Raw genomic sequence first — 27,282 nt, forward strand, 5'->3', positions numbered from 1 at the left:
GTCCACAGTTAAAATGAATGCAGCCAGACTTAGTGGAGGGAGATTTCTGCAGCATATTTGGCAAGTACAGAATCACAGTATATATAAAATAATATGCAAAGTGGTTGGAGGGAAGCTTCAGAGTGGCAAAGATGTTTTTATTACAAATTATGTGAGCAGACTGCAGTTCCTCTTTTAGGTTTTGAATAGATAAACTCCTGTATCATCAGCTCCATCTTGTGGCCAAAGTGTGGTATATTTTCTCATTTAGGTATTTCAGAGAACAATACTGAACATTGGCCACTAGATGGCGCTGATGATAATAAATTAATCTATTTGAAAACATGGTGAAGTTTACTTCAGTTTATTTATTTATTTCAGGTACTTATATAGCGCCGTCAATTTACGCAGCGCTTTACATATACATTGTACATTCACATCAGTCCCTACCCTCAAGGAGCTTACAATCTAAGGTCCCTAACTCACATTCATACATACTAGGGACAATTTAGACAGGATCCAATTAACCTACCAGCATGTCTTTGGAGCGTGGGAGGAAACCCACGCAGGCACAGGGAGAACATGCAAACTCCAGGCAGGTAGTGTCGTGGTTGGGATTCGAACCAGCGACCCTTCTTACTGCTAGGCGAGAGTGCTACCACTACACCACTGTGCCGCCTTTCTCAACCTCTTCAACACAGAGGAACCCTTGAAACAACTTTCTGTTCTCAGGGAACCCCTGCTAAAGATTACTATATCTACAACTCATGATACTCTATGTGATGGTCAGAGGGAGGGAAAGCTCCTTACACCAGTGGTCATTGGGAAAAATTACTCCCTTACAGGTAGCTAATGTTCAGTGATGTGAGTGGGAACTTCTCTGAGAGGCAGAAATTGCTTATTGCTCAAGGAACCCCTAGCAACCTCTAGATTAGAGGAACCCTGGTTGAGAAACCCCGGTTTACACAAATGCTTCTGACAAAACGTTTATTGAATAGATCCCTAAGTATTTGCTAGGCTTTCAATAGTTAAAAAATGTAAAATAAAAAAAAAAACCCGTCTTGCCTAATTATCCTAAAGTGAAGGGGGACATTTTATACAGCTCTTGGTTTCTGGCACTAAAGTGGAACTTGGAACAAGCTATAAAATGACATATATAATGCAGTCTGTCAATAGCACCGCAGTTTTTATTACCGAAGGTAACAATAGTTTTATAACCTGATAATCCTGATAATCAGTAGATCTGTTTTTTTAACACTTACTCTAACAGGCCAAGCTGTCCAGCAAAAGTGGAAGTTACAGGGTCGAGGCTAATCATTTAACACTGGTGGGGGGTGCTTAAAAAGTTCATTTATTTATATGATTTAAACCAGGGGTCCTAAACAGGTGGCCCTCCAGCTGTTGCGAAACTACAAGTCCCATCAGGCATTGCAAGGCTGACAGTTAGAAGCATGACTCCCACAGGTAGAGGCATGATGGGACTTGTAGTTTTGCAACACCTGGAGGGCCCCCAGTTTGAGACCCCTGATTTAAACCTTCTTTTCAAGAGAAAAACAATGTTGCTGTAACTGCTTTAAAAGTATTAGCTAGATTTTCTTTTTCATTTGTTTGTCACTTATTCTAAAACTATAAAAACTAGGCTAATATAGATATTGATACATGTCCATCTAAGACTACACTGTCCCAGGGTACAGCCGAGCCAGGGCTAAGCTGAGGCAGATGCATAAGAGGCATTCTGAGGGGAGGTCCAGAGGACAGATGACAAAGGTCATTCACTGTGGGTCCTCAGAGGGCTGGGTGTCCTGGCATCAGCTTCAGAACCACACAGGTAGCAATGTGGGAGAAATAGTCCACAGAGTAGCAATGTGGAACCCGCAAGGGGAAATAGTCCACAGAGTAGCAATGTGGAACCCGCAAGGGGAAATAGTCCACAGAGTAGCAATGTGGAACCCGCAAGGGTTAGTCCATAGGACAGTAAATACAGAGCCAAAACTGGAACTACAAGTCTCACGGGCAACAGTCCTAAATACCTTCTAGTCTCCTTCCAGTGGAACCCCCAAACAGGGTTCCCCTGTGCCCATCACTGGGGGAAGCTCTGAAAAGTCTGACACTTTTCTGCCAGCATTGTACTTTGAATTCAGCCATGTCCTTGGCACCAGACTGCCGGTGCCGAGATGTCTGGCTTTCTCCAGACACAAGATACAATGACAACTGTGCCACACCTTACCCCCCTGTGTGGGCAAAATAATTTACACATGAGTTATGCAGATAAGCTGACTTCTTTACACCTGGCTTTTGCATATGAGATGATTGCTTTCACACCAAAAAAACAAATAAACAAAAACATTTATATTTCGGACTATAGTTTGCATTTGCAATGCTAAATTAAAGCGGGGTTCCACTCAAATTTTTAACTTAATCTTACCCCCTTCAGTTAATTGCATAGATGTTCAAATGCCGCACGAAAATTTTTTTTATCGCTGTAATTACCTTTATATTGTACTTTATTGTGGCACTTCCTGTCTCTCCTCCCATGGGAGTAGGCGTGTTTATTGCCTTTCCCCGGCGCCGCACTGTCTCCTGGGAGCTTAGTGTCAGGCTTCCCAAGATTCAGTGCGGAAACAATGATCATGCTTGTGAACAAGCTGTGAATGAACAGCATTCACCGCATCCAGGAAATCAATGCTTGTGGGCTTCACATGCCCACAAGCAAGATGGAAACAGACAGCATCACATTTTTTAAGTTATTCTTCAGTACGAAAACAGACAGAGGCGGAAATATTACACCCAAACTGTGAGTATTATTTTGGGGTTAGCAAAGTGTCTCAATGACCTGAGAAAAAAAAAAAAAAAAAGATTGGTCGCCGGACTCCCGCTTTAAACAGCTTGTGGGAGGGGTAGTGGGGGGAGGGGGGAGGAAGCATTTTGGCCTCACATAAACACAATTGGTGTATTAATGCTAGTAAAAGACTGCATCATATGTTTAATTCTCTATTTTCTCCAAGATTCCACTTTAAACAGAGCACCATGGATTTTGGGACATCTGGTCAGCTTGGGTTGTCTTTTGGCTTAGTTACCTTCTTTTATATTTATCTGGTTAAAGGTGGTCATAGACTGGTCGATATTTGGCCCCGTTCAGCAGGGACCAGCTGAATCTCGATCAGTGTGTGGCAATCCATTCCCAACAGAAGTTAGTCGTTTGATCAACTTCTGTCAGAGGGACATTATGGAAAGCTTCTGGCAATGAAGTGCTGCAACCAATCGGCTGCAGTTGCTGATCAATCTATTCTGAGAGTGGGGGGGGGGGGTCCCGCTGTCAGAATACTATGTCCTGGGGGGTTGCTCCATCCACCTCCTTTGTATGAATAGAGGAATCTATTAGTTTGTTTTTGTTTGTCTTGTTCATTCCATCCACCAGCTTTAGTTGTCAGTAAAATTACCTTTTCATTTGATATGTAAGCATTATTGAAAAGTTTCCATTTTCTCTGCTTTCCTGGGACTGCCATTAAAGGTTAATTTCTGAGAAATTTTCAGTCTAGAAAATGACCCAGACTTTGGACATTGACTTCTTGAACTATAAAAATTCATCTTTAATTACAAAAGAAATCTGTTGTCTCCTAATAAATTCTAGTTTAACAAAGATATCGATACATGTTCAGCATTTTAAATGTATAAAGATACATTTAGTATAATTCAAGTATATGACCATGTCATACATTTGTATATAGTTCTCCATGCGCCTCATAGACAATATTTTGTGTTAAAACCTTAGAAACATTTACAGTTACATTAAGGAAATTTGTGTGATTTTTTTTTTTTATTATTAAAAACTACCCTAATTTTATTGACAATTCAATAAATTACCAGTTCTGTCATAGGCTGAAAACATTCTAATACTCAGACAGGGCAAGACCAAAGGAAACAGAACTGGAGAGCGTAGATCAAAGCCGCAACCATCCGCTAAAGCTGACCCTTCGTCCAAAGCCACCCTCTGGTCTTGTAAGATCTAATAATATATATTATTATTTTAATGTTTCGTTTTGAAAAACAAAATATATGAATGAAGAAAAGCCAGTGCGTTTGGATGATAAGGTCCAAGAATTATCTTTACTGATAATAATATTAATAAAAAAAATAAAAATAATATTTTACAGCTTGAAAAAAGGAACATCTGAAGGTGAGAATGTATTTAATTATGCTCTAAGGCAAAACTCTGCTGTCTAATAGCGTAACAGTCTGCACCTTGTTCTCTTCTGTGCTATGGCCAGTGTTAGGGCCAATCACTGGAACCCAGAGTAGATGATCCAAACTGGTAATGATAAAGTGTGTTCCCTCCTCTCAGTCCAATGACACCCACTCAGGAGCTGCCTTCCCCATTCTTTACAGCTGAATTTTGAATTAAAAAAAAGACATCCTTGGGCTATCTCATCTGATAAAAGCTAGCCATACATGTTAAGATTTCTTCCATTCGCCCATCAACGCAGAAATAAATTTAGCAGAAATCGTCTGAAACTCAATCCATCTATTGCCAACAACTTTAAAGTTCATATGTATAGGCTTTTTGTTTTCTAAGCTGTATTTCTTCCCCATGCAAATCAGTGAGTGCAACAACAAAAAAAATCTCAAAGCAACGTGAAGCAACAAAATGAACAAGGCAAGTAATCAAGTTAGAAGCAATTCAAACCTACCTACAGGCACATACTTATATTGGGGCGTAGCATGGAAAGTGTTGGTGTTTACGCCTGATTCGCGTAACTGTTACAGACTGTCTGTGTCTGCACTGAGGAAGGAATGTCAACACTGAACACTCCTTCCTCAGTACAGTCACTTCTGCTCTCCCTCCCTGGCCACTGAACCCATCACACTAACAGGTGTATGGCTGAGGAGTTTTGTAGTGGGGTGGGGGGAACCGGATGGGGACCCGAGAAACTAGTTCTCCATCAGGTCAACTTGACTTTTGATTGACAGCAAATGGCAGTGGGCAGATCAATAGTTGCTGTTCAGTCCAATAGTGTCAGAAAAAATGAAATCAGGCCAAGACAGAAGTACAGATAAATCACACTTGTTTAATAATAAAAGTAAAAAAGAACAAACATAGTCAAAACATAGCCAAAATTAGGATAGTAAGCCAAGCCAGAAGTCAGGGATCCAAGTAGTGGAACAGCAAGCAGGATCTGGAGCCAGAAGGGATAACAGCAAAGCCCGTCTTTAAACAGGAACACAGGAGATAGCTTCTTGTGATGTGATCAAGGCGAAGGCAGAGCTCCTCTGGACTGGACGGCTTAAGTAGGCAGGACTGACGAGCAGGATCATCAACAGCTGGGTAACTGTGGAGAGAGATGGGAGCTGGCAATTAGCCGACAGCTGAGCGGCCAGCTCAGAGAAGGAAGGGCTGGGCCCAGCCCTGACAATAGCAGCTTTTGAATGCACCCAGTGCTGTGCACTTTCCGGTTGAAGGTAAAGCAAACCTGAGAGGCGATCTCTCAGTTCCCCAGCAGCCTCCGCCCATCCAGCGACAAGTTATTGCCCATATTTGAGTAATGATATCACCTGTATTCCTGCTTACATTTGGCTTTCTGATAAGGAATCAGCACTGTGCTGAAAGCTATCAAATGCATGAAAGCTCCTCAGCAAAGTGACTGTCTACTCTCAGTACTGGCGTACTTCTTTACATCAGCTCAGAGTTGGTCTGATAAATAGCAGAAGTAAACCCATAGATTTAACATTTTCAAAAAATGTACATTTCCGGCACATGCCAGGAATATAACTGTGACATTTGCTTGTACTCTCAACCAAACTGTCAAACCATCCAATGGCTGGTGTCCTAACTGATCACATCTGCAGCATCATGGCAGTTGAAGATTAAACAGAGGCCAAGATGGCAGCTTCCTTGGCTGAAAACAATAGGAGGGTTTACTTCCACTTTAATTACTGCCAGATTCCTATTTCGAGAACTGGCGGTAAGTCTGTAGCCTCCCTGGCGGTTTTCCCGAGTGTGGCTCGGGGTTAAAATTCAGTACCATTAGCGGTAACCCCGAGCCACACTCGGGATCGCATTGCAGGATCCTGGGGCGGCGTTACTTACCTTGTCCCCGGGATCCTGCGATGTCCCCCGCAGTGTCCGAGGGCTCCGTCCTCCTCCGAAGCCTCTCCGTGCCAGGCTCCGTTCCCTGCGAGCGGCGCGACGCACGGGGGCGGAGCCTGGCGGCAAATTCAAAAAACTGTCAAAATCATAACACATACAGTACTGTAATCTTACAGATTACAGTACTGTATGAAATGATTTCACATCCCTTTTGTCCCCAGTGCTCTGGCCCATGCCCTGCATGCAGTTTTACATGATATACACTGTTCTTTCTGCCTGGAAACTGGAGATTGTCCATAGCAACCAAAAAGTGTCCCTTTACGTCAAAAGTGGCTTTAGACCAGCTAGAAAACAGCGATAATAAATTAGAACACTTGCAGAATTGAGCGATAGTGAATTGTGGGGAAATTTATTTTATTACTATTTTTTTAAATTTTTTTTAATTATTTATTTTTATTTATTATATTATAATTTATGTTTTTGTGTTTCAAACTTTATCATACCCGGGATATCTACTAGACTCTGGTTTGGACAGATTTAAGTGTGTTATTGTTAAGATTTACAGACCTACAATATAAAACGCCAAATTTCCATGCAAAATAATGGTACCGCTTTCAGCACCTAAAATCCGAAATAATCATACCGCCAGGGAGGTTAAGAATTTGTCTCTGCCAAACTGACAGTTTCTTAAAGTAGCGATAGTAAAGAACTACCTGAATTTGCTGTATGTGTTGGTAATGTTATGGACACTGGTGCAAATGCGTGCCTGAATTAGGCGCAGGTGGTTTTTAACCACTTCAGAGCATTTTTTGCGATTTGGCACTGCATCGCTTTAATTGACAATTGCGCAGTCGTGCGACGTTGTACCCAAACAAAATTGAGGTCCTTTTTTTCCCACAAATCGAGCTTTCTTTCGGTGGTATTTGATCACCTCTGCAGTTTTTATTTTTTGCGCTATAAACAAAGAAAGAGCAACAATTTTGAAAAAAAAAGCTATATTATTTACTTTTTACTATAATAAATATCCAAAAAAAAATATAAAAACACAAATTTCTTCCACAGCTTAGGCCAATATGTATTCTACATATTTTTAGTAAAAAAATCCCAATAAGTGTATATTGATTGGTTTGCGCAAAAGTTATAGCGTCTACAAAATAGGGGATAGATTTATGGCATTTTTATTATCAATTTTTTTTTCACAAGTAATGGCGGCAATCTGCAATTTTTATCAGGACTGCGACATTATGGCGGACAGATCGGACACTTTTGACACTATTTTGGGACCATTGAAATTTATACAGCGATCAGAGCTACAAATAGCCACTGATTACTGTATAAATGACACTGGCAGGAAAGGGGCTAAACACTAGGGGGCGATCAAGGGGTTAAGTGTGTTTCCTGGATGTGTTCTAACTGTAGGCGGGATGGGCTCACTACAACATGACAGAGATCACTGCTCCCTGTCATGTTGCTAGGCAGAACAGGGAAATGCCTTGCTTACATAGGCATCTCTCCGTTCTGCCTGTCCTCACCGCAATCACGGGCTACCGGCGAACATTGAGTTTGCGGGACCCGCGGGCACGCTCCCATTGCGCACCCGCTAGGTGGCAAATTCAAAGGGATGTACGGGTACGCTCTTTTGTCTGCCCGTGCCATTCTGCCGACGTAAATCAGCGTGCGGCAGTCGGCAAGTGGTTAAAGTATAACTAAGTGCAAAACTTTTTGTTTTGGATAGAGTGGAGAGGGATTACAACACTTACTGTATTGGGCTTTTATTGCTGTCTGTGCCCCCGTTAGGGAGATTCACCCTCTCTATTTGTCCTATTTACCATTATCATTGAAAGTAAAAGTAAAAGAAGATCCTACATTTTGGGTTGTCCCCAGAAAAGTAAACGAAGGGAAATCTTCCAAGGGGGGCACTAGTTCTGGTGTTGGGGAGGGCCCCAAGGGATTCCCTTAAAGTGGGGGTCCACCTATCTATTGTTTTTTTTTTTTTTTTGAGTTCATTCACAAACTTTTCTTCTCAGCATTACATACTCACATATTGTGTGTATTATGTCCGCCTGTGTCAGATTTTGTCGGAAAGAATAACTTTTATTATTCACTGCAGGCGGTTTCCATCTTCATTGTGGGCATTTGAAGCCCACAAGCATTTATTTCCTGGATGTGGTGAATGCTGTGCTCCCAGCATTCACCGCTCATTCCCGGACATGCTCAGTGGCATCCTGGGAAGCCTGAGACTAGCTCCCAGGAGTCTGGGAGAGGATAGAAACACGCCTACTCCCACGGGAGGAGAACCAGGAAGTGCAAAGAAGAATAGAAAAATAAAAGGTAATTACGGCGATTTAAATTTTTTTAAACGGCATGTCAGCATCTAGGCAAGGAAGAGAATACATACAGATATTGTTCAAAATTTGGGTGGAACCCCGCTTTAATTTGCAGTTTTGGCTCTGTTATGGGACAGGAAGTGAAGGTAAACCTCCCAATGGTACACAGATGGCAAAATAAATCTGACAGTGGTTATAACTCTCCCTTAACCTATCCAAAATTAAGAAAATGTTTTACCTATAGTTCTATTTTAAGGGAACTACCACCAGAAAAGTGTCATTGGGGCTGTTTTGAATTTTCCTGACTGTGTTTGACTCAGTTCTGAGTCTGATGCTTGTGTATATGAACCTAAAGTGATTGTAAAGTCTCAGTTTTTAAAGTTAAAAATAAGAAACATGTTATACTTACCTGACCTGTGCAGTGGTTTTGTACAGAGCAGCCCAGATCCTCCTCTTCTCTGTTCGCTTTTTGGCTCTCCTGGCCCCTCCCTCCTGTTGAGTGCCCCCACAGCAAGGAGCTTGCTATGGGGGCCCCCGAGCTGAGTCACAGTTCCCTGTGTCCATTCAGGCATGGAGCCATGGCCCAGCCCTGCCCCCTTTCTCTCCTGAATTGCTAACTGTCTTTGATTGACAGCAACGGGAGCCAATGGCACCGCGCTGCTGTCTCAGCCAATGAGGAGGGTAGTCCGGGGCAGCCGAGACACTCCTACAACATTGCTGGATCTACCTCAGGTAAGTATTAGGGGGCTGTGGGAGGCTGCCACACACAGAAGGCTTTGTATCTTAATGCATAGAATGTATTAAGATAAAAAAACCTTCTGACTTTACAATCACTTTAACCCTATTCAACACATGATTGAGTATCACCGCAATAAAAGGAGATGTTATTTTTCCTGTTTCTTGAATCGTCTGCTTTCTGTTCCAGTTATTCCCCATGCCCCTGGTTATGGTGCTGGAAATAGCAATGTTATGTTGTCAACTAAGTAGCAGAGTGTTTACCTTCCTGCTTAATTGTCCGTTTATGAAGCAGTGATCAGCGGTGATCCCGAGGATCGCCGCTGATCACAGTCCATAAACAGTTTATGAAACAGAGATAATCAGGAGGAAAAGTGTTTGAACTTGTTCTCCCGCCGATTATCTCTACACATGGAGAATCCTCATTGAATGACACAGTAACGGCCAGTTTATGAAGCGGTGATCTCACTGCTTCACTGGCGATCTGAGTCAGAATTCACACTCCCAGGTTCACCAGCTCAGAGGTGGTGAATCGGGGAGTGAAGAGAGAATCCCGGGGGATCTGAGGGGGAAGGAGGAAGATTTTTAACTTCCTTCTAACTCGTTCAGATCCCCCAACACTGTAACCATGTCCCCCTGTCATATTTATGTGTATACATATATATATACATATAATGTGTATATGTATATATATATAATGTGTGTGTGTGTATACATATGTATATAATTTTATTAACATTAATCCATGCTGTCTGTCTGTGTATTGAGCGGTGATGATTTATCACCGCTTAATAAACTGACATCTTTGTGTTTCGGTGAATTTCTGGTACTGTAATCTCGTAAAGTCTCACGAGATTCCAGTATCAGGGGACGTTCTCCACTGTTTGAAGCATGTGTAGATCTCTTCACTCCTCAGAAGGTGAAGCGATCTACAAAGCTTCATAAACTGGCATCCAGAGGAGAAAGATCTTCACTGTGAATGCCGGAGAATGAAGCAGTGAATAGATTTCACTGCTTCATAAACGGACATCTCAAAGCGGAGTTCCACACAAAAATGGAACTTCCTCTTTTCGGAACCCTCCCCCCCTCCGGTGTCACATTTGGCATCTTTCAGGAGGGAGGTGGGTGCAGATACCTGTACATGTGTTTGCACCCACTTCCGGGTATAGACTCCTGCAGGGATTCCCTTACCGAAGATGGCGGCGGCAGTACCCGAGGAACGAGGGACGGTTTGTCCTCGGGTGCCGACATCGCGGGCGCCCTGGACAGGTAAGTGTCCTTATTTTAAAGGTCAGCAGCTGCAGTATTTTAACGGACCTCCGCTTTAAGAATATCTATTTCACCCTCCATGTTCTCAATCTTAGAGGGGAATTCCAGCTTCACCTGTTCCTGTCACATCTGTTTGTGGTGCTTGGTTGCACACTTTTTGCTTTTGTTTCTCCTCCTCCCTTTTGAGCAGTGCTGGCTACTGATAAAAAAATTGGGGGGGCGCAAACAAACCCCTCCATGGTCCTTACCTGCAAACGGAGCCTCCATCCTTCCGGCTTCTGTGTTCCAAATCTTCAGCCTCTTGATTGGCTAGGACGAGAAACCCGAAGTGACGCATGGCAAATTTTGATTTGGGATGGTTTGAGGCGCAGTGCTCTGTGCCCTGAGCGCAACGTTAAACAAGCCAATTAGAGCCTCAGGCTTTAATCACGTGCTTGTTAAACTTTGAAGGACCTAATAGACTTCTATTAGTCCGGCGCCCCACAGTGCACTAAAAACACATAGAACGGTTTATTTTTAAATAAATCACAATATGACTAACATTTTTTTAACTTTAAGATGTTAACAAATGTTAGTCATGTTATCATTTATTTAAAAATCAACCATTCTATTAATTGCTTTCCCATCATTTAAAACTTTGGGGGGGGGGCAGGGAGCACGCCACTGCACCCCTTATAGACCGGCCGCCACTACTTTTGAGTGCCTCCAAATTTTTATTTGAAGGTCATTACAGCAGGCACACTTCCTGTTTGAAGATGACCAGTGTCAAGGAACGCATGCCCATGGCAGCTAGCTAACCAGGGCGTGGACCTTGACTGGGGTAGGTAGGAGAATGAGGGTGAGTTTAGCTGCGATATACTTTTCCCAGCCTGCACTACCTGTGGCCACCACTGGAGGGAGACTCCACTCCAATCTAGCGGGCTGCTAGTTTATAATATGCACGCAAAATGCCAACTCACAGCACAATTGCATACAGATTGGCAACAAACTTAGACCGAGCATATAGAAACTAAAATGCAACAATCTCTCTAGGGAGTCCTAGTTTAGAACCCAGAAGCAACAATTTTTTTAATTTATTATCCCAAAAGTGGGCAGTGCATAAAATATATACCAAGGAAGAGAAAAATACAAAAAAAGACAAAAAGGACATACAGAGTTGGCTATTCACTATGAAAATAAAAAGGAATAAAAACAGAAATAAAGTTTACAGAGGTTTATTCAGTGACAGGAGCAACGTCTGCAATCCACTTGTCTTCGTATGAATAAGGTCGTCCTTATCTAAGGTCCTCAATTTATTGAAATATGGATGTGGGCTGGACTTTAGCCCTTGGCCAAAAATGGGCCATGAATACAGTGGAACCTTGGTTAAAGCAGTTAACGAGCGTTTTGAAAGACGAACAACTTTTTAAAAAAAATTCTGACTCAGTTTGAGAGTGTTGTCTAGCAAAACGAGCAGAATTCAATCTAATGGGGTGTGCAGTCCTGTATTTGGCCAGTGGTGACACTCGGAACGGTTCAGAGCCGTTCAGAAATACTCGGAATCACTTGAGTGTTTCCGAGCCTTTTCAAGGCTTTCCGAGTTCAGCCGAGCTGTCCCCAAGTACCGTATTTATCGGCGTATAACACGCGGCGGCGTATAACACGCACCCCAATTTAGGAGGGAATTTGAAGGAAAAAAAACTTTTAGGAGGGAAGTTGAAGGGAAAAAAACTTACATTTAAATGCCCATCATTGCAGCCTTCTCAGTGCAGCCTTGCCCCAGTGCAGCCTTGCCAGTGCAGCCATGTCAGTGCAGCCTTGTCAGTGCAGCCTTGTCAGTGCAGCCTTCCCCAGTGTCCAGTGCAGCCTTGCCCCAGTGCAGCCTTGCCCCAGTCCAGCCTTGCCCCAGTGCAGCCTTGCCCCAGTGCAGCCTTGCAGCTCGCTGAGCTTCAAAATCGCCGACCGCGATTTGAAAATGGCGCCGCCGGCGCCGAAATACACAGAGCCGGTCCTCGGCTCTTCTCAGCGGCTCTCGTTCACTTTCGGCTCCACTCGGGATGGGTGTGGCGGTGAGCGGAGCTATCCGAACCTAGCCGAGTACACTCGGCTAGGTTCGGGCGGCGCTTGAGTGAAGCCGAAAGTGGCCGAGAAGAGCCGAGGACCGGCACTGTGTATTTCGGCGCCGGCGGCGCCATTTTCAAATCGCGGTCGGCGATTTTTTACATCTGACAGCTCAGGATCGCAGGGGATCGGCGTATAACACGCACCCGCGATTTTCCACTGATTTTAGGGGAAAAAAGTGCGTGTTATACGCCGATAAATATGGTATTTCCGAGGCTCTCCGGCGCCCCTCCTCCTCTGGCCACATGCGGTATTGCATGCAATAGAAGTCAATGCGGAACAAATTACCTTTGTTTCCATTGACTTCTATGGGGAAACTCACTTTGATATGCGAGTACTTTGGATTACAAGCATTCCCCTGGAACGGATTATGCCTGTAATCTAAGGTTCCATTGTATTTCTGATAGTTGGGTTGGGGACAGGATGATGGGGACCCTTGAGGGGGAGCACAAAAGTCACCTGGAGATATTGAGAGCACTCAAGTCACCTTTAGATTTTTTGACACACTTGAGCATCACCAGATATATATCTTATATGGACTGTCACTCATCTATCCAAATGTGAACTATATCCTTATCACCGATACGGATGCATAAATGCCTTTGGAGTTGCTTTGAGTTTTAGGACTTTGTCACATCCCCATACTGGGGACATTGAGATTGGTGCTTTTTTCTTTTTGACACGTTATTTTTGGATGTGTTTATTCATACACTATATTTCACTGTAATAGTGTTTTAGATGGGTTAAGACTACCAGTCATTCACTTATTCCTTGTTGCACTGTTTTTTACCTCTTTAATTAATTGTGGCATTTAGGTGTTGGGATTTACATGGTATTGTTTTATTTCACAGTTTCGTTTTAATTTATATATATATATACACCAGGCACTTCTGAGTTGTGCTCTGTGGCTATCGCAATTAGGAGCCACCCTGTACGGCAGTTCAAAGACACGTTGTATAGGGTATGTTTATTAGTCACACATCCATACAAGCTCCATAGCCTTATCTATATATTAGACACTGAGTATCTATTGGAAATTGGAACTGCATGTAATGTGCACCGGTGTGGGTTATACATCCACTGTGTAGTCTTCCCATCAACCATATAAACTCATACTCATTAGGTAACGCCACACACCCCCTTGTTTCCAGTTGTTGTTTCTAGAAGCTACCTCTGTCCTTTTCAAATATTAATTGAAGTGTGTCTATGACTGATTGCTGATTAAGGGAATACTGTATCTTTCATGTCACAGAATTAAGCTATATCTACAATTACACTACTTCTCCAGATCATGTCACATCTCCGATATTGATAAAGTTATTCTACTTTTACATTTATGTTACAACCAGCCTCCCTCAAGTCCCACCGAATGTGTTTGAGCTGCCTCCTGGACTTCAGGGGAGGTCAATGGCAGCTGTTGTGACCTATGTGGTGCACACTACTTCCATAGAGCCAGTTTTATTTGGATTAGAAATGTTACGGGAGAGCTTGGTCCCTGTGCACACTGAATGCTAACTAGACATGAGCTCCGTCAATAAATTTGTTTCACTCCATTCCGTCTCGTATTAGTATTAATTCGTATTTTGTAATTTGTGTCCGAAATTTCATATGAAATACGAATTTTCGTTAGGGTCGTTAACTTTTCGTAACAATTACGAGTGTTCGTTATGATGAATTTATCATTATGAGAGGCTCCCACCATCCCTGTGCTGTGGTGACTTCCTGGGTTTTTAACTTTTAGGTTCGTTAACTTTTCGTAACAATTGCGAATGTTCGTTATGATGAATTTATCATTATGAGGGGCTCCCACCATCCCTGTGCTGTGCTGACTTCCTGGGGTTTTAACTTTTAGGTTCGTTAACTTTTCATTTAGGGCTGGTTAACATTTGTGTGTATAAGAAATGCAGGTAAAAACTTATATGCATGTTTGTGTGCATTTACCTGCATTTTTATTTTAGTTCATTTTTTTACATATTGCATTTAGCTGCGTTATCTTTCTTGTGAGTTTGCAATCGCTTTCCTGTGTCCTTATTTCCTCTTCCTGTTTGTGGGGGTCACTGTACAGGCCAATGTCATAAGCCAATATGAGCTGTCGCTATAATGTCACAATAATAAACCATATAAGCTGTCATTGTATGGGCCAATCATCTGCTCCTGACATCATTGCCCTAATATAGCCACATGACCATATTAAAGCAATGACGTCATGGGCATCCTCACCCCTTTGTATACATGGCAGGGGATTCCATACAGTGAGAGTTTCCTGGAGGGCTCGCTCAGGCATGTTCAGACTAGGATCTGATCATGGCTGAGCACAAAGAAGGATGTTAGACAGTGCAGGAAGTATGGGGAAATCTCTACAACACAGACCCCGAGAGCAACAAATGCAATTTTTTTGTAGTGGAGTGGGTAAGATTAGAATCTCTATCAGATTTGTATTGTTGTCTGGTCCTGTTTGAGAGATTACTTCCCACTTTTTTTCCAGGTGATAGGTGTCAGACAGAGGAGGATGTGAGGGGAAATCTCTTATAGCATTTAATCCTGACAGAGGATTATATTATCTGGAGTGGGGCTTTAAAACCGTTTTCTGTCTACTCCTAATCATCCTCCCTGTGAAACAAACGCATATGTTCATGTATCATTCTGTAACACTTATCATTCATCATATGGAACACACACACATGCGCTGTTATATAATATGCATGTATAATCTATGTTGTAATCAAGAAATTCTTCAAAATGCTATTTATCTCTATATGGCTGTAATGGTATTTTTTCTCTCAGCTGATGCTAAATTATAATCTTTCTTGTTTTCAATTTGTAGATTGGGATCATAACTCCTCCACAATCTGATTCTGAAGTACCAAATCATCAGGTACTTAAGGTAGAACTAGAGGCAAAACTTTTTTTACTCTATTTGGATAGTGTAAGGGAAGGTTATAAGTTATAACTCCTGTCAGTTCTTTGGCCATCTGTGGGAGATTTCCCTTAACTTCCTGTCCCACAGTCACAACAGGAAGTGAAAGAAAATCCCTCTAAAGTGAGGGAATACCTGGTTGTCATCAGGACCACCTTTACTAATGTCCCCATTGGAAGATTATCCCTCTAATTCTGTTCTGGGGACAACCTAAAATTTGGGATTTTCTTTCACTTTCACGTTTGATTATAACATTAAACAGGACAGAGGGTGAATCTCCCTAATGGGGGTACAGACAGCAATAGACACCTGCCAGGTGTTCTAATCCCTCTCCACTCTATCAAAAACTAAAAACAAAAATAAATTAAAAAGTTTACTAAAAAGCATTTAGTTATATTTTAACATTCAATGTCCTTGCTGGATTTTTCTTCTCTGTCTCCTACCATGGAGTCTCACTTCTACAAGTTCATTATCCATAATAGATTTATAATTCCCAATTCACCAGTCAACAGGGCAAATGTAATTACAAAATTGAACTGCCATGAATAAAACAAAACTGCTGATCCTGAGTTCCCCCAAGTGAAGCGGATTTACACTCGTTTTTGTGTATATTAAAAATCAGCAGCTACAAAAAGTGTAGCTGCTGACTTTTAATAAACACACACTCACCTGTCCCACAGTCCAGCGATGCGGCCGTCCGAAGCTTGGTTCTCTCCCTTGCCTCTCCCGGAGCCGCCATCACAAGTGTGGGCACCCGGCTGTGACAGCTTACAGCTTCACAGCCAGGTGTGCACTGTGCATGTGCGAGTCGCGCCGCGCCTCCTCAATGGCCAGGCAATCTTCTGGGAACCGTGATGTGTCCCAGAAGAGTGCAGGGAGGGACGGGGAGAGGAGAACTTCCGCTCGAGTCACCTAGGAGGCTCAGCAGAAGTTGGAGCGGGGTACCTGTCAAAACTAGCTACCCACTCCCCCCCCCCCCCCCAAAAAAAAAATGACCTGCCAAATGTGGCATGAAAGGGGGTGAGAAGTCCTCGAAACGTAACTTTCACTTTTGAGTGGAACTCCGGTTTAAGGACCCATTTACTTCTGGTGATTGGGGAATCGCGGGTGTAATCGGCGCAATTGCAAATCGCACTGCAATTGTGGCAAAACGTGCCACGTGTTTTTGGGTGCCACTCATTAAACTCAGTGCGGTTTTGCCACGATTGTTGCAAGACCGAATCGGATGACAATCACGGCAAACCGCATTGTACGAAGCTTGTCACCCAAAAAGGAGCAGATGTGAACGGGGCCTTAGTCCTGGGTAAAGGTTACATTGTTTTCAGCTACCAGGAGCATTATGGATGTATCACATCTTTAAAGACTGCAAGGAACCTATTGTTTTTATTTAGACATGTCTTCTATGGTAGAATAAGGCCCTGTTAACATTTGGCGATTTGGGTCGCATTACAATCGTGTTAAAACGCGCTACGCGTATTTGGGTCCCATTCATTTTTAATGGAACTTCAAATATGGTGCAGATTTATTTAGATATGTCCTCTATATAAGATAGGCTCCATTCACATTTTGCGTTTTGGTATCTCACCTAAAACGCAGTGCAGTTTTGCCGTGATTATTGTGGCAAACTGCAACGTGCAAAGCTTGTCACCAAAAAAGCTTCTGCAGCATTCTTTCTTCAACCAAGACCAACACAATGTATTTATGTTTATGTTGTGGTATGATACAGTGCAAACGTGTTGTGGTGCACTGTGTAGGTGCCTTTAGTACCAATGTGAATGCTTAACACTGTATTTAATGCATTAGTGCAAGACTGTGGCGTTAAGAGGTCCATAAAGCATAACTGGACTCGTCTCCCCCAGCTCCCTCACTAGCGCCATAGTCACCCAGTCTTCTTTCAGGTTCAGGTTTTTTGTCAACTTCCGCTATTCTCATCCAGTCGAGAAAAATGGAAGTTGGAGCAGGTACCTGTTGATTGGAAGAAGGTACCCACTAAAAAAAAAAAAAAGGTTGCAATAGTAGGATAAGCAGAATGTTCACTTTTAAGTAAAGTTCTGCTCTAAGTCCATTTTATCAAAGGTGCTAGTTATACCTTTAAACAGGAATTGAACAAGTTTTAGGGCACACAGACTAGGTTGACCGCCGGCCATGGGAAAATGCAAAACGCGCCAGCGGTCAAAACGTCCCTATCCTGAACATGATTGTTCTGCGTTCAGGAGAGGGAGGTTCAGGGTGGTTGAACCTCCCCTAACCGCAGCAGCTTCTAAACTCTTGTAAAAGCCTATGTGTGCATGGACACATAGGCTTTTATGCAGTTGAGTTTAGGAGCTTTGGCAAAAAAATTCCAAAAGCTCCTAAACTCAATTTTAGAAGCTGCAGTGTACATGAAGCCCTAAACTGCAGGCAATGCTGGAGCTATCAGCAGCTAAAAGCTTTTTTTAAAGTGACCCTGTGATAATAAAAAATTGAAGAAACGCTGAAGCTTGGGAAGAAGGCACCATGTCTGCTGTTGCTTTCCTGACACTCCTTGCCTCTTGCTCTGCCCCTGAAAGTAGAACTGAAGGAAAAACGTTTGATTTTTTTTTACAAAGAGTAAAGAAGGGTTAAGACCCCTGTCACGTTTTTTTTTTTTTGCCATTGGGGAGGTTTCCCTGTACTTCCTGTCCCAGAGCCAGAACAGGAAGCGAGAGGAAGTCCCTCCAAAGTGAAGGGAAATCTGTGTTGGTCACCAGAACAAGTGTCACTATTTGAAGATTTCTCCTCTATTACTGTTCCGGTGACCACTAAAATTTGGGATTTTTTGGGGAGATTTTCTTCCACCTTCACATTTAGTATTTGCTTTATAATGGTCAACGGGACAACTACAGAGAGTGAACTCCCCTATTGGGGACACAGGCAGCAGTGGGAACCAGTCAGGTGTTCCAGTCCCTCTCCACTTTATCAAAACTAACCAAAAAACTCACTGAAAAGTATGTGTATGTCTTTACTTTCTAAAAGTTGAAACATGCACAAAGCTTGCAGAAGGTTAACCTCTTGCTGCCCAAATATTGAATATGTGTGGCTGCAGAGGGGGAGCTTCAGCACCCACATGCCACACATATGCTTTCATGCATAGTTTAGGTTTCTGTACTGGGAGCTCTTGGTCTTTTGTTATGATTGGGAGCAGGCAGGATGTGCTCCCAATCATGTGACCATTGTGACAGCCAATCACAATGGTCGTGTAATTGGGAAGTCTATCCTGCTTCCCTTGTGCATATAGACCCACTTAAAGGGAATGCCAGAGCTGGGCAGGAAGGGATTAAGTAAACTCTTCTTGTCCCCACTTGACAGTGCCTGGGCCTCGTAGTTGGCTAATCAGTCCCCAAGTGCAGTATTTTGGGGAGGCTGAAAATTGTTACATGTACCCCATATCATGATGTACTTAGTTTTTCGGAGGCATGAAGTGGTGGATCAGGTCAGTGGGAGGAAATAAACAAGATTGGAACAAGCACCATTTGATCTGTGCTGTTGCCACTTGGTAGGTATTTGAAGGGTCTTACTAGTCATTTTACATACAGGCTAAGAAGAGGGGCCCGGGAAGATAGGCATTCTTTAGATTAGATCTTAGGAAAGCTGTTCAACACTTGTTAAATAAGCCTAGTCTTTTCCATATTCAGCTTCATGTACTTGTTATGTGTTGGCTATCACTGTACTCCATACCACTTTTGTTTTCTGCCATTCACAGAGTAACGATGATGAATGCTCAGTGTGTAGGGATGGTGGAGAGCTATTATGCTGTGATGGTTGTCCTCGTTCTTTTCACCTGTCGTGTCTGGTACCACCACTTAGCCACATTCCAAGGTACACAATTCACTATCTAGTTTAAATTTCAGTCATCTTTTAATTGCTATAAAACACCAATACAATATTGTCTGCTTTTGTGTAATTCTATTTTTGGAGAAATATTTTTGATTTCGAATTTAAAGTATAACTAAATGCAAAACTTTCTTTTTTTGTTGTTGTTGTTTTGGATAGAGTGGAGTGGATTAGAATGCTTGTCAGTTCTTATTGCTGTCTGTGCCCCCGTTAAGGAGATTCATCCTCTCTATTTGTCCTGTTTACCATTATCATTGAAAGTAAAAGAAGATCCCGATAGAAAAGTAATACAAAGGAAATCTTCCAATGAGGACACTAGTTCTGGTGACCTGGGGGTCCCTAAGGAATTCCCTTAACCACTTCAATACAGGGCACTTTTACCCCCTTCCTGCCCAGTCCAATTTTCAACTTTCAGCACTCTCACACTTTGAATGACAATTGCATGGTCATGCAACACTGTATCCCTATGAATTTTTTATCCTTTTCTTCCCACAAATAGAGATTTCTTTTGGTGGTATTTAATCATCACTGAGTTTGTTTGCTAAAAAAAAAAAAAAAAAAAAAAAGAGACCAAAATTTTTTTTCTTAGGTACTGTCAGTAAATATTGTAAATTAAAAGAATTTTTCTCCTTCACTGATGGGCACTGATAGGCTGCACTGATGAGGCAGCACTGAAGGGCATTGATTAGGTGGCACTGATGAAAAGGCACTAATATGCCGCACTGATGGGCACTGATAGGTGGCACTGATATGCGGCAATGATGAGCACTGATAGGGGGCACTGATGGGCAATAATAGGTGGCACTGATGGGTACTGATGGGCACTGATTGGTGTTACTGATGGGCACTGCTGGGGCTTCACTGATGATCAGTGCCCTGATTACCTGTACAGTCTCCCCTGCGAGGATAAATGCCGCTGGCTGTCTCTCCTCGCCTGTGAGGCAAAGAGAGCCGATAAACAGCATTTTACATGGGTAAAGAGCTGCGCCATTGGCCCTTTTACTGGGAATGAAGTCGCGCTGTGCCCTAGGGATGCATGCCCCCACGGGAGCGTGAGAGTGGTGCCACTGGGGCGATGTCATATGATGTCACACCAGAACGAGAGGGGATCCTGCCTGCCATCATTTTACTATACGGCGGGTGGGAGGTAGTTAATTTGCTGGGATTTCATCTCACTTCCTGTTTGGTTATGGGACAGGAAGTGGAGGGAAATCTCTGCAATGGGACACAGATGGCAAAAGCAAACTCTGACAGGTTAGAACCCTCCCTTACTCTATCCAAAATGAAAAAAAAAATTGCCTATAGTTCAACTTTAAGTCAAATTGGATCTGTCTGTACATTTCCATGTTTGCTTAAAATAACCCTGTATATATTTAAAATAAATTGTAGCGCTAAAAACACACAAAAAAATAATAATAAATATGAAGTTCAAAGTGCATATAAACGTAATGTCCCAGGAAAAGCAAGTGTGTGATCCAAAGGAACAAAAAGTCCACAGTGAAAATGAATGATCCGTATATCAATCCTGTCTGCTTCTCAACCTTCAGCTTGTATATCATCAATTTAAGCGAATAGATGGAATACGCTTACCAGAGAAGTTGGATTCTACTGCCATGAGCATAGAATCAATGGAGCTTAATGCCACCCAGGGCGAAGTGGTGAAGTGTTGGAGGCAAGGGTAGAGCCTCTACCAGGCCGGGACGTCCCCTCTCTACCCACCGAAGCAGAGCCGAAAATGGGTTCCAGAAAACAAAGTGGTTTCTCAGTTCCCCAGGATATGTGGAAAAAAGAAGAAATGCTCCCACATAGTGTAACTTCTGGGTGTTTTTATTCATAAAAAACCACGATACATAAAAATGTGATCACAAAGATCACATTTTTATGTCGTTTTCTGGAACCCATTTTCGGCTCTGCTTCGGTGGGTAGAGAGGGGACGTCCCGGCCTGGTAGAGGCTCTACCCTTGCCTCCAACACTTCACCACTTCGCCCTGGGTGGCATTAAGCTCCATTGATTCTATGCTCATGGCAGTAGAATCCAACTTCTCTGGTAAGCGTATTCCATCTATTTGCTTAAATTGATGATATACAAGCTGAAGGTTGAGAAGCAGACAGGATTGATATACGGATCATTCATTTTCACTGTGGACTTTTTGTTCCTTTGGATCACACACTTGCTTTTCCTGGGACATTACGTTTATATGCACTTTGAACTTCATATTTATTATTATTTTTTTGTGTGTTTTTAGCGCTACAATTTATTTTAAATTTGTTTTCCTTTTTGTCACATGGTTTTGTAGCAGCTGTTTTTATTTCTTTTGGGTAGCGCATTAATCATCCCCTTTTTCACAACCCTGTATATATGACCTTCTTCTTGATTTAAAATCAGAGTCTTTATCATGTTACACATGCATTGTTGTTTATTTGCCTTTAAATAATTTTGTCCCTTCCTCACTCTGTATCTAGGAGATGCTCTGTACTGTTAGTCTAATGCCCCGTACATACGGTCGGACTTTGTTCGGACATTCCGACAACAAAATCCTAGGATTTTTTCCGACGGATGTTGGCTCAAACTTGTCTTGCATACACACGGTCACACAAAGTTGTCGGAAAATCCGATCGTTCTAAACGCGGTGACGTAAAACACGTACGTTGGGACTATAAACAGGGCAGTGGCCAATAGCTTTCATCTCTTTATTTATTCTGAGCATGCGTGGCACTTTGTCCGTCGGATTTGTGTACACACGATCGGAATTTCCGACAACGGATTTTGTTGTCGGAAAATTTTATCTCCTGCTCTCAAACTTTGTGTGTCGGAAAATCCGATGGAAAATGTGTGATGGAGCCTACACACGGTCGGAGTTTCCGACAACAAGGTCCTATCACACATTTTCCGTCGGAAAATCCAACCGTGTGTACGGGGCATTATCCTCTTTTTAGTGTGTCTTCAGTTTCTGTTTGGAGCACATGTAATTGCTGGAGCTATATATATATTATGATTATTTGTCCTATCTGATGTCCATCTGTTATTATCTGCACAAGTTTTGAATTACAAGAAAAAGGAAGGTGGGACTTTAAATGAGGCTATAGATTTGTGGGGGCGAGGTAATTAGAAAGTATATTTAATTAGCATATGAAGTCTGACAATACATAACAATGATGCACATAGTAGAAAATGTTTAATATGTTTAGCAATAACTCTCGGCGGAGCTGCTGGTTTAAGCGGGCTTGTTACCTTCACTCTCCTTCCCTCTGTTTTACCGGCACCGGGTCTAGGGGTTCCGTTGAGTTTACCTCTGGACGATACACGCACCAACACTTGAGTACATTTTCAATGCTTTATTGAACAATTTACTAAGGAAATAGCAGGAAAGAGGCAGAAGGGAAACTGCAGAAGAAACTCAAATATCTTCTTGTAGGGTTCTTGACTAATGTTCTGGTAGAATTTGGATATTATAATAGAATGCGCTCCCCTTGTGGGACACACTCTTTGCTCGCCTGGATAGGCCTCTCTCACTTGCCTAGCAGCCAGTACGTAGCATAAACAAAAGTCTCTGCCACAGACTTGTTTGGGATAAACCGGTACGATCCTCTGCCACAGGATGTATTGGTTTTCTGCAATGAACGTCAGTCACAGTGCTTGAACCTTTAAGCCAACCCGGCAACACTATGCTGTATAGTTACTTTTAGGATACGTCCTCCAACCGAGTCACCAGGCCCCTCTCCAGACCAGCACGCTGCGTGATCCTTCCATGACGAGTCCTCCCCTGGGATCTCCTCGGTTGTCCAGCTTCCTCCCTTTGGATAGACAGCTCAGGAACCATTCCTCGGCTGCTGTGGTAGGCCCCAGACAAGCTTCTGGGCCCACCCCTGCGCCGCAGCGACATGGGCCTCCGGAACGGAGGACCACGAGATTTCTCTCTAACGCATACCTGTTGGCCAGGAGGGCCAGCAGGCGGCTGCAAAACGAACCCCTCAATATGGCGTCTGTCCCATAAATACCCTCGCCCAGCATGCATCTCGGAGGACCACCTCCACCGAGTTGTCTCCGGGACAGAAGAGCATCCATACGCTTTGACACATTGCCTTTCCAACACTGACCAGTGATAACAGGGACACCCACCGGTCAGAGGCGTATCCAGGGAAAATGGCGCCTATGGCAAGCACTGAAACTGCGCCCCTGTCAAAAAACAAAACAAAAACAAAAAAAAACAGCTAACAAAACTACAAGTCAAGCTCTTTAATCCTTCTATTAACAAATTATGGATTAGTATTACATAAACTGCCCAATGGATCAGTTTGCCCCTGGTCATTAAACATTCTACATTCAGTGAAAGTTCATGTACTGCAAAGTTTGCACTGCATGAACTTTCACTGAATGTAGAATATTTAAGGAGCTTGTTGCACAAATCACTTTATTAAACTTTATGATATCTATTTATTTAATCCATATTGAGCACTATTTGATTGTGTGTATATGCCAAGCAGAAGCAGCCAATCAAATATGGTGCTCAATATGGATTAAATTAATATGCATAGCCATAAATATCAGAAATAAAAGTGTAATAAAGTGATTTGTGCAACAGCAGGTACTATTTTTAAATAGACTGCGAATGTGACTACAGCAGATGACCAGACTGCGAATGTGACTACAGCAGATGACCAGACTGCGAATGTGACTACAGCTGATGACCAGACTGCGAATGTGACTACAGCTGATGACCAGACTGCGAATGTGACTACAGCAGATGACCAGACTGCGAATGTGACTACAGCAGATGACCAGACTGCGAATGTGACTACAGCTGATGACCAGACTGCGAATGTGACTACAGCTGATGACCAGACTGCGAATACAGGAGATGACCAGACTGCGAATGCGACATACTACAGGAGATGACCAGTCTGCGAATGCGACATACTACAGGAGATGACCAGAATGCGAATGCGACATACTACAGGAGATGACCAGAATGCGAATGCGACATACTACAGGAGATGACCAGAATGCGAATGCGACATACTACAGGAGATGACCAGACTGTGAATGCGACATACTACAGGAGATGACCAGAATGCGAATGCGACTACAGCAGATGACCAGACTGCGAGTGCGACGTACTACAGGAGATGACCAGACTGCGAATGCGACATACTACAGGAGATGACCAGAGACTGCAAATGCGACATACTACAGGAGATGACCAGACTGCGAATGCGAAATACTACAGGAGATGACCAGAATGCAAATGCGACTACAGAAGATGACCAGACTGCGAATGCGACTACAGAAGATGACCAGACTGTGAATGCGACTACAGCAGATGACCAGAATGCGACGTACTACAGGAGATGACCAGACTGCGAATGCGACATACTACAGGAGATGACCAGAGACTGCGAATGCGACTACAGCAGATGACCAGACTGCGAATGCGACATACTACAGGAGATGACCAGACTGCGAATGCGACTACAGTAGATGACCAGACTGCGAATGCAACTACAGGAGATGACCAGACTGCGAATGTGACTACAGGAGATGACCAGAATGCGACTACAGCAGATGACCAGACTGCGAATGCGACTACAGCAGATGACCAGATTGCGAATGCGACATACTACAGGAGATGATCAGACTGCGAATGTGACTACAAGAGATGACCAGACTGCCAATGTGACTACAGGAGATGACCAGACTGCGAATGCGACTACAAGAGATGACCAGACTGCGAATGTGACTACAGGAGATGACCAGAATGCGAATGCGACTATAGCAGATGACCAGACTGCGAATGCGACTACAGCAGATGACCAGATTGCGAATGTGACATACTACAGTAGATGACCAGACTGCAAATGCAACTACAGCAGATGGCCAGACTGCGAATGCGACTACAAGAGATGACCAGACTGCGAATGTGACTACAGGAGATGACCAGAATGCGACTACAGCAGATGACCAGACTGCGAATGCGACATACTACAGGAGATCACCAGACTGCGAATGCGACTACAAGAGATGACCAGACTGCGAATGTGACTACAGGAGATGACCAGAATGCGACTACAGCAGATGACCAGACTGCGAATGCGACATACTACAGGAGATGACCAGACTGCGAATGCGACTACAAGAGATGACCAGACTGCGAATGTGACTACAGGAGATGACCAGAATGCGAATGCGACTACAGCAGATGACCAGACTGCGAATGCGACTACAGCAGATGACCAGACTGCGAATGCGACATACTACAGGAGATGACCAGACTGCGAATGTGACTACAGGAGATGACCAGACTGCGAATGCGACTACAAGAGATGACCAGAATGCGAATGCGACTACAGCAGATGACCAGACTGCGAATGCGACTACAGCAGATGACCAGATTGCGAATGTGACATACTACAGCAGATGACCAGACTGCGAATGTGACATACTACAGCAGATGACCAGACTGCGAATGCGACTACAGCAGATGACCAGACTGTGAATGCGACATACTACAGCAGATGACCAAGTAGCCAGTTTTAAAATTTAAGCTTTCAGCAATGCACAGCTATACAAGGGGATAAACATTGTCAGGGAGGGTTTAGTAACACTGAGTATATAAGTAGAAAGACCTACCTGACCAGCCGGGCTCACCTCTCAGAGGTCCGGAGGCGGAGCTTTCCGCGGTAGGGGCGGGGCTTGCGGTGGTAGGGGCGGGGCTTGCGGTGGTAGGGGCGGGGCTTATGATAGTAGGGGGTGGTAGGGGGCGGGAATATTCGTGGTCCAGGAGAGGCGATGTCAGTGCTCCGAGCACATACAGAGTACATGGGGCGGGGCAGGGCAGGGTCAGAGCGTCAGTGGAGCTCCCTGCCCCGCCCCTCCCTGCTGACAGAGCCTCCCTCAGCCTAAACCGAGCCCGACAGCCATCTGATAGAACACCAGTGCCGCGATCCTGCAGGCTGGCCGCGGCGCCGGGGGCTATATTAGTCTGGGAGGACAGGTGGGGGTTATTTTTTCATGCAGAGGGCGGCTTTTTGCCGCCCCTTCCCCCCATGGCGCCCATGGCACTTGCCATGGCTGCCATACCTTAGATACGCCACTGCCACCGGTCAGCATGGAAACACACACAGCGTCAGCCAAGCTGGAACAGAGGCAAACCTAACCTATTTTAATGAACAAGTTACTAAATTTACCTCACATATGGTAGATCGCAAATCTACCAGTGCTACATATGTATACACACATACATGGTATTGACCTCATGAATACATTACATATACATGTCAAAGGGACGGAATATAAAATTGACAAGAAATTTAATAGGGTAAGATGAATTATTGCAGATTCATATGTATACACGTCATCTAAATGGCACTATGCAGTGTAAACAATGGTAAAAAACAAATGATCATTTGGTTGTAGATAATGAGTCTAAGTAGATTCCTATCAATAGGCATAAGAATGCATCCTATAAGCCCGACGCACGTTTCGTGGATAATACCACTCTTCAGGGGCAGATGCATGCAACTCTATAAAAAAACAGCAAAACATGAGTAGACCAGTATGATCAACCAATATACCTCTCAACGGGGAGAATGTGTGCAAGAGAAAGGGAGAGAGTTACTTATCCGTTTAAGTACTTACATCATGATAAGTCTGGGAAATGGGGGACGAGGAATCAGAGGCTGTCCAAATTGTCTGTACCGGGAGCTGTGGAAGGAGCCCGCAGGAGAGGGACCAGGCGCCATGTAATTAATTTTATCCTATTAAATCTCTTGTAAATTTTATATGCCATCCCCTTGACATCTATATGTAATGTATTCATGAGGTCAATACCATGTTTGTGTGTGTGTGTATACATATTAAACATTTTCTACTATGTGCATCATTGTTATGTATTGTCAGACTTCATATGCTAATTAAATATACTTTCTAATTACCTCACCCCCACAAATCAATAGCCTCATTTAAAGTCCCACCTTCCTTCTTCTTGTACCTGAACCAGGGATGGAGGCACAGACTGTGT

General features: G+C 43.4%; 1 protein-coding gene across 1 annotated transcript in view; it reads left to right on the forward strand.

Moving 5' to 3' along the window:
- LOC141139508 (autoimmune regulator-like) overlaps positions 1-27,282 on the forward strand; it is a 62,219-nt gene that overhangs the window by 11,847 nt on the left and 23,090 nt on the right. Inside the window, exons 6-8 of the mRNA XM_073625702.1 lie at positions 3,881-3,978; positions 15,320-15,370; positions 19,134-19,249. Of these exons, the coding sequence (XP_073481803.1) occupies positions 3,881-3,978; positions 15,320-15,370; positions 19,134-19,249 (265 nt within the window). The remainder of the gene's footprint in view (positions 1-3,880; positions 3,979-15,319; positions 15,371-19,133; positions 19,250-27,282) is intronic.

Source organism: Aquarana catesbeiana, linkage group LG04 (genome assembly GCF_042186555.1).
Source record: "Aquarana catesbeiana isolate 2022-GZ linkage group LG04, ASM4218655v1, whole genome shotgun sequence".
Classification (NCBI taxonomy): domain Eukaryota; kingdom Metazoa; phylum Chordata; class Amphibia; order Anura; family Ranidae; genus Aquarana; species Aquarana catesbeiana.